This window comes from Penaeus japonicus, unplaced genomic scaffold (assembly GCF_977035675.1).
Source record: "Penaeus japonicus unplaced genomic scaffold, GWHDUDI00000001_assembly GWHDUDI00000016, whole genome shotgun sequence".
NCBI classification, from domain to species: Eukaryota; Metazoa; Arthropoda; class Malacostraca; order Decapoda; family Penaeidae; genus Penaeus; species Penaeus japonicus.
The window spans coordinates 3,215,331-3,224,569 of NW_028234418.1; the positions used below are offsets into that span (position 1 = coordinate 3,215,331).

The following is a 9,239-nucleotide window of genomic DNA, read 5'->3' on the forward strand; positions in this document are numbered from 1 at the left end:
CTTTCCTTCTTTGTTATATATGCAACGCGCAATAGATCGAGCAACCTTAAGTAGTGAATAATTCCCCCCCTTGGAAACGAGATGTTTTCAATGCGGTGTCATAATGAATTTCAATATCTGCTGCTTCTTTGTGTTTCGATAAATATATCGGATTTTGAATGTTCAGAATGCATGAAATCTTGTTTTATTCAATATCATAACATTCTTGTTGTTTGGACTCGCCTCCATTATCCAGAATCCGATATTTGAAAAATCTTCATTATTTGAACTATTGCTGAAACTGTGTTGATGCTTCTATTAAATATTATTATATATTGTATCTATGTACGTTACTTTTATCTATATCGAATAGTCAGATTAGTAAGCTCACGATATGAGAAATAGAAACATTTTGAAGAAAATATCTTTAATGTGTAGGTTTATTGATATCCTTGATCACTGACATGAAAAAAAATATATATAACTTTAATTTTCGTATATAAACATATAATAAAGTCGACGTTCTGACGGGCCGGTTTGGGTTGCGTGAAGCTGAATATTCTTATTTCCACATTACATTAAGTCAAAAGTGACGTTTTGTATTATAATCTTAAATACTTTCCGTCAATCAAAAACACTGTGCAAATATGAAATTTATAATTTTATCATTTACCTAGAATGCTATGCAATTTTCAGGGATGAAAAGTAAAAAAGAACGTGAATCCTCCTTGAAGTCGACAGTTCCACCTTGATGTAAAGAGCGTCCAGCGGTGTATGACAGAGCAAAGTCGGGAAGGAAACAAAGCGAGAAATGGTGAGACTTTTCAAGTATTTTACGAAATGTAGCTTGTATTGACTGTAATACTAGGTAGATATTGTTAATCGAACGCAGTTAATTGCTTTTGAAAGTAGATTTCTATTTTGGTGAAGGTATAAGAGCGTGGTCGAAGTTATCACTACGGTCTCGAGAAGTTATGTTTTATATTGATTTCATTTTATATATACTGTTGTTATGATACCACTTACCATTTGATCAGTATAGTGAGAAGAAAGTCAACATTGCAAATATTTATACAGGAACAATTTGGGTATGGTTTTATAGATATTTCGTGAAACTTTCATTAGTTTACACAAATTGACAGTCATAGTTTCAGTAATTTGCATTTGAAAATTCACTGAGAAAAGTGAAAATGAAATAATTATACATAATACCGCGCTGATACTAAAGGCTTTAATGCTGGAATAGATGGATTCCTCTCACCCTGTTTTACTAATATAAAATGGATATAATCTGAGAGCCCCCCTCACCCCGATATACTCCACAATCTTGGCCCGAATAAGAAGAAAGGGTGTGAATATGGTCAGGGTCTTCAAACTTTGTCCTGCACTTGACATTTCTTTTTGTTTTGGCTAATGTACACTTATTTGGAAAAGAGCCACCAAAGGATAAAACTAAATTTGGATAAAGACCCAGCCAACCTTCTGGGTACGACACATTATTTTTCGGGAAGTTTACTTTATGTTTTACACAACTCTGATAGTCAAATCCTCTGGAAACCTTTTGTTTCTGAGTTTCACATTACACCCCCCACCTCCACACACCTGTGTTGATGCGGTACTGAACTATTTCTGGCAGGAGATTTAAACAAGTTTTTGGCATCAAAGCCTAACCCATAGACCTAATGTAGCCTAGCTTAGTATTTAGGTTAATCCTAGCCAAGGTGGGGGCTTCAGTCCCCCTTAACCCATTCGCGCCGGATGACGTGCTGACACGTTTCGTGGTTTTTACGTCAAAAGGCGGTGACGAGATATTTGGCCAAGGCTGGTGCACGGGGTGAGCGAGTGGACAGCCCAGGCTCGAGGCTAGTGTGCCCGAGAATCCCAAGGCATTAGGCCTATGCGTTTAAAAACTCTGGCATTGTGACCATTCAAAGCTGGAATCGCCCCATCGTGAATGGGTTAAACCCCTCTTTGTGGCAGATAAGTATCTGCCACAAATACAGTTTTTGCCATATTTGTATGCAACATAACCTAATAGATGGACCAGACCTAACCTAACCTAGTTTTTATTTTTATCCTAGCCAAGGGGCTAAGCGTATCTGCCACTGTATGGCAGGTACATCCTTAATCCGAATGTGTGCATTACTTACCATAATTGGAGGCATGTGAAGGGCTGGGTCATGGGTCGTCCCGTAAGAGTTTATGTTGAACTGTTATCTCTATGAAATAACTTAATCAAGCCCCACAGCATGCATCTACAACTTGTGCGCTCGTAGCCATCTCTATATTGATTTTGAAATTCGAACGAGAACCCATACTCAACTTTCAAGTGTCTGTGATTTGTCCATAAATTTGTTGGTTAGATCAGTTGTTTCCCTATTGGTCCTATTATTGTCACGTGACATCATTGCCTATTAGCGATGTTTTTTTGTATTTCCGTGGGCGAGGTGGGTGCACGTGCAGAGTCGATATTTTTCAGTTTTCAGTTTGTCAGTGCAGTGGAAACATCTCACTTTGCTCATTTTAAAATGATTTTCAAAATAATATATATCGCTTATTTTATGTTTCTGGAAGAAAAGGGTTTTATGGTGTTACGTCATAATTAAAACCATGTCATTCTGTAAGGTTAGTTTATTACTACATTTGGTTGCGTCTTTATCCAATTATACTCGGATAAACAATGTCTGGATAATCTTTGTCTATGAACAGTGAAAAATGTTCTTGGTATAATGCATATCTGTACATTACCAAGTATCAAAGAACAGAAAGTATTAGTCTACATAGTAATATAGTAAGACATAAAGCAGGGTCCTCGCTTACAAAAACAAGGATGTCGAATCTTGAAAATGTAATCATCCAATGACGTCTAAAAATATTGCATTGTGATATGATATGCACGATTTTGAAATTTTATATGGATTTTTTAAACCTTTGAAAATTATTTTAGGTTTTTCTTTAAGTAATTTATTTTTTATAAAGAGTTGTAGAACCTGTGGGAAAGCATGAGTTTTGGGTGAGGGGGTGCTACAGATCTCAGGAAGAGTATTTTATTTCTGTCCACTGAAGTAAAAATGCCAAACATCTGGTTATTGTACAGTTTTGTGACCCAAGTATTGTACTGTGTGCATAGTGATTGCTGTTACCTCCATGTGTACACCATATCAGTTATTTTTGGCGGGAAATTTGAATGTGCTATTTTGAGGACATTTTTTTGTCTACAAAATCCTAATCCAAGATCTAGCCTAACTTAACCAAGTTTTTTGACATTAGTCCTAGCAATAAACCTTTTGAATACTTTATGAATGTATATTCTGTGTAACCAATATATATCCTTTGCTGGATTGTATACCTAAAATATATGGACTTCTTGATATCAACACTGACTCGAAACTGGCTTGCAGTCTTAAGCCAGTCAATTCAAAAACAAAAAGAAATATGAAACTGTGATTTACCTGTTAATCTATGGACCTGTTGATCTGTGGGTTATCTTCACTGATTGTCGTCTAAAGACGAACTGAACATCTTAACCCATTGGTCATGGTTATAATAAAATATGTATACAGTTGGATGGCAGGTTTACATTATCTGGCACGGTGCCATCCGTGTCTACGACCGACTCTACCTTTGCAGCAAATCATGCTGTCTGCTGTCAATGGGTTAAAATAATTTTTCTAAACACGCATATCAGATAAAACAAAAATACATTGGTGAAATGTCTGTTATACTGTGGAGAATTGTGTATGTTTGAGGTATTCATAATGAGGTAATATAATGACTATGCTACACAATAGTTTTACTATTGAATAAGGAACCAGTCCAAGCTCAGTCTTGCTATTATAGATTCATACGTTACCCAGTAATTTCCCTGATCTACAAGCCCTCCCCTACTATCATGTCCCAGATTGTGGAGTATAGGGAGGAATCATGGATTATATCCATAATATATTCAAGAAAAATCCATAGGTTGTACCCCAGGTACAAGGTATGACATTGGTATTTATTTTACAACTTTAAGGACTCCTGAATGAGTCATTTCTGATGAAAAAACATATTCATGTAATACACGCCAGAAATAATTGGAGCAAAAGTATATGCTGTGAGATTCTACAGCAGTGAGAATCTGAAATAGTGGAAACTCACTAGCATGGGTGGAGCTTGATCTGTTGACCACATGGATGTGAGGCCTATGTTCTACCACATTACGAGCCAGATGGCTAAGATTTAGAGACCTCATCCATTCTATACTATTGGGAAACATGTATGACCCTTATTTTTCCCACCCAAAATACAGAAAGATGAAATTCAATCTCCACCTTTAATAAGTGCTGAGCGTGAATAGAATTAATGAAAAAATTAGCATATTTGACCAATTGTGATAGGACACACTTTTTTTTTTTGTTATGGAGCATATTTACACATTTTAAAATATTAGCATAAGTTTCTTATAAAGAAAAATGTGGTAGATTTTTATTCTCAAAAAGCCAAAACTTGGAATAAGTATAACATGAAAACTACCCTCAGTGGTAGGTTGATACCCCTGTGATGAGGGATTTTGTGAGATGCTGTGTCTGCTGCTGCTTTTTAACGTTTGAAAAACCTTAAATGAGTAAATAGGTATGATTAAGTTGACATTGTAATTGATTCATTAGTGACTAAACACTATGCATAGAAAAAGGAAAATCAAACTAAATCATAGTAGTGCATATATACATGCAAATTAGCAGGTTAAGATCCTTTCTCATGAAATGTTTTCTCTTGATAAGAAATGTTGCTGATTATTATTTGGCACAAAAAAGGATAACATAGGCAGTGTGTAGGAGGCTGGTAAGAGCAGAAGACCACTGGCAGAAAGTGTGCTCAGAGGAGGGAGATTTGTATACATACATATCTGATTTGATTCGTTTTCTTTTTCAGAGTATCTTGGCCTACAATGGAGGGTCCGTCGTGGCCATGAAGGGCAAGAATTGTGTGGCAATTGCTACTGATCTGCGCTTCGGTGTGCAAGCACAGACTATTACAACTGACTTTGAGGTAAAATTCCCAGCCACTTTGATGGTTTCTGATTTTATGAAAATTGTTTTGTATGAGAATAGATAGCATATTTTCACCTATAGGAAATGGTATTTACAACCTCTTATTTTTACCAGCGAGTGTTTGAAGTTGGGCCTCATCTGTACATAGGGCTCCCTGGCCTTGTGACAGACACACAGACTGTACTCCAGAGACTCAAGTTCCGCATCAAGATGTATGAGATGAGGTTAGTTGGAGTTAAAGATTTGGTTTGTAAATTTATATGTATGGTCAGTGATAAGATTCTTTATAGTTGTCATTGTTTTTTTTATACCTATCATTATATTGTTAAAACTTCTCTATCAGTTTTATATGAATATTTGGCTTCATTGCATGCCTTAATGCTAGTAGAAATATGAAAAGTTACATATTATTTGAAACAATATAATTATGAATCTGTGAAGGAGGTAACCAAAAGGCAGTGTCAGGAATTGTTAACCCTATGACGACGGTGCGTCACACTCGTGTGACACAGCCAAACTCCCGATGCCGGGGCGTCATGCCAGTGTGACGATTTCAATGCAATATTGCAATCGCCCGGCATAGGGGTTTTCGCGTAACGCGTGCCCCGTCGGGAAAGGGTTAAGACTCCAAGGGGTGCAGTGGGTTCTATAAAGATTAAATATCTCTGTAGACCAACAATGCTCCAAGCTGATCATCCAGGTTGAGTGGGAGGTCAGCCAGGACCAACCTGGTATCTGATATGCCGATAGAATCTGGAAACATAAAAGACTGGATTATCACATGGATGGTAATGAAGTATCATTGAACACAAGGGCATGAATATTCAATAAAACTTAGGCCACAAAGATCGTAGACAATAAGACCTGACAGAAAATAATGCCCACCTCTATTCCAGGGAAGGACGCAAAGTGAAACCTCGCACATTGATGGCTATGGTCCAGAACCTGCTTTACGAGAGGAGATTTGGACCTTACTTTGTGGAGCCAGTCATTGCAGGCTTGGATCCCGTAACCAAAGACCCTTACATTTGTGCTTTGGACTTGATTGGTTGCCCGTGTGAACCAGCTGACTTTGTTGTATCTGGAACATCATCAGAGAGTTTGTACGGTAAGTGGTAGTTGCTAGTTTGTATGTAAGAAGGATAAAAGTATTTTATTACATGTAGTTTAGGAATTAGTTTGTCTTGAAAGGTTGCAGTTCCATTATGGGTATAAATAAAATATCTTTTATATATTCATGACTGAAAGTACAATAGACAACAACAGATAAGTTGATTTATTTATTCCTGGGCCATTATGGGTTCACAATACTAAGAAAAATGCTGATGGTAAGGATAAGCTTGATGCATGAAGTAGATGCCTGGCCTGGCCTGGCCAGAGAGTGTGTGTCAATGAGTATTGACTCTTAAGTCTGAGCTTGGTCCTTACCCACCATGGTGCCCAGTCACAACAATAGCTGCCAGGTGACTGGAAACTCATGAGCTTGGCTGGGGCTCGATTTGTTGACTATTCTTTCCTTTTTCTCAGCTATTATTACCCTCTCCTGTTGAAGTATACATTTTCTGTAGAGGATGATATTCCATCATATGTTATACAGGCAGATGAAAAACAAGACTTAGTAGAGAAATATAACATGTATTATGCAGATAAATACATGCATACATACATATGTATATACATACATGCATACATACATACATTCTTACATAAATACATACATGCATGCATATATACATAAATACATACATGCATACATACATACATACGTACATACATGCACACACACACCTACATATGTGTATATATATATATATATATATATATATAGATATAGATATATATAGATATATATATATAGATTATATATAGATATAGATATATATAGATATATAGATATATAGATATAGATGTAGATATATATATATATATATATATATATATATATATAGATAGATAGATAGATAGATAGATAGATAGATAGATAGATAGATAGATATATAGATATATATATATATAGATATATATATAGGGCACTCAGCAGTAATGAATTAGTAATTCAAGGGTCGTGTGGTCTATTGGGTTAGAAGCCAGGATTGTCACTCTGACGACCCGGGATCGAGTCTCGGTCAGGGAGGCAAAATTTTTATTTCTATATTAAATGCATTACTGCATTCTAACATCTTTCTCACATAGATATAACCTCAGTAACCTGATTTGTGACTTGAATTACTAATTCATTACTGCTGAGTGCCCACGGGAATTGTCTGTAAAACCTCGCTATCACTGCTATGCTAAGAGTATATAGGTAATTTCCATGATGGTTGTAAGTCATCTGGTTAAACAGTTCTTTCAGTGGGTCGCGTGGTCTATTGGGTTAGAAGCCGGGACTGTCACTCTGACGGCTCGAGATCAAGTCTCGGTCAGGGAGGTAAAATTTGTATTTCTATATTAAATGCGTTACTGCATTCTAACATGTTTCTCATATTTATTTATTTATTTATTTATATATATATAATGTAAAAAAACAACAGGCAATTAGTATAGATAGCGAACAGGCATATGATATAGCAATCTCAGGCATTAAATATATCAGGGGCTATGGAGGGTGGATCTGGGAAAGAAAGATTTAGAAGAATTCTCAATGGAGGAGTGATCCTTGTGCATATTTATAGCCCACTTCACAGAAGGAGAGTTATACCATATTTAAGGATTAATAGATAGCTTTAAATGATTTTCATTACATGAAAAGTTCTTTACTTCAGGTATGTGTGAAACAACTTGGCGTGAGGATCTTGAACCAGATGACCTGTTTGAATGCATTAGCCAGTCACTTATCAATGCATTTGATCGGGATGCCCTCTCAGGATGGGGAGCTGTAGTTCATATTGTGTGAGTATTGTGGCATAATAGTAGAAAGTATTTAAGAGATTAATTGAATTCATATTTTCTAAATCAATTCATAAAAGTGATTAGAACTTGCTTTACCTGTTTATGAAAACTTGTTTATACTTTCCAGTGAGGAAGACAAGGTGACAACAAGGCACATCAAGAGCAGAATGGACTAAAGGTAACTTGGGCCGTTGCAAAGCTTCAGTCTCATATGCTAATACAGCAACTATACTTATTATTTTATAAAAAAAGGACTTATACAAAGGTGACCATATGCACTTCAAAGCACCGGTGTAACTTTGTCTTAGAAGATGTGGTATTTCTGTAAGAGTTGTGCTTTCTGAACATCTCATTGAAATAGAAATTTGTTTTCCAGTTATCTTAATAAACAGGTTTTCTTGTCTTTGTGTTTTATTTATGTGAGTCTTCAAATCATGATTATAAAATTGTTAATCATCTAATCTAATCACATACAAAGTAAATTTATGAAAGGTAAGAAAGCAGTAACTGAAAATGGTATAATAAGTAAATATGATATGGTTTGTATATGATGATTCCTTCAATAAGCTTTTTGATATTTTGTTAATAATTTTTATGGCTTAAACATAATTAATTAGCAACAGCTTGTTAGCAATTTCTACCCACCCCTTATTAAATAACTAATTAAAACATTTTCAGTAACATTATTCTTATATAGATAGATTTTAAATTGAGTGCTTTTTTCTGCTATTCAATCATGAAAGGGATTTTGAGAAACTGATTTTAAGGGAAATGCAACAAAAAATTTCAATATTGCTTCTTGTCTATTATTTTTTGAAACAGCATAGCTTTAGTTATGCTCTTGATTGGAAGACCATATGGCTGGATTTGTATGTAATAACATATGAATATACCCCCTTCTGAGGATCCTTATCTTGATAAGGTGAAGAACATGCCTTCAGTCGTGACCAACTATTAGAAGCATAAGAAAAGGAAATTGCATAAACTAGAATAGACTCCAAACGACTTGACCCTTTTCTTTCCAGAATTAACCCATAGCAGATGGGTGTCATAACATACGCAACACAAGTTTTTGGCCTGAGAGCATGCGTCATGATGAACATAACGATAGTTATTATGGCATATGAAACATTGGGGGAGAGTGAACCACTGTATTTCCTTTTTGTGCTATGAGTAAAAGCTCTAGTAAATGATGATGAAAATTGTAATTATAATAACTATAATTGATGTAATATTCAGCTAATTTGGTTTAAGCTTAAAATCCCAAACATAGATGGCACTACTCCCCTAGCACCAGCAGGAAAGATAGCCTTGAATGGCACCCATCCATCATCTTTA

At 35.7% G+C, this 9,239-nt stretch overlaps 1 protein-coding gene across 1 annotated transcript; it reads left to right on the forward strand.

Annotated features, from left to right (window-relative positions):
• Positions 1–758: 758 nt before the first annotated feature.
• Prosbeta3 (proteasome subunit beta type-3) lies at positions 759–8,303 on the forward strand. Its single transcript, XM_043026674.2, has 6 exons — positions 759–793; positions 4,894–5,010; positions 5,127–5,236; positions 5,909–6,120; positions 7,775–7,901; positions 8,029–8,303. The coding sequence occupies exons 1-6, from the start codon at positions 791–793 to the stop codon at positions 8,075–8,077; spliced, it is 618 nt and encodes a 205-aa protein (XP_042882608.1). The 5' UTR covers positions 759–790; the 3' UTR covers positions 8,078–8,303.
• Positions 8,304–9,239: the final 936 nt, after the last annotated feature.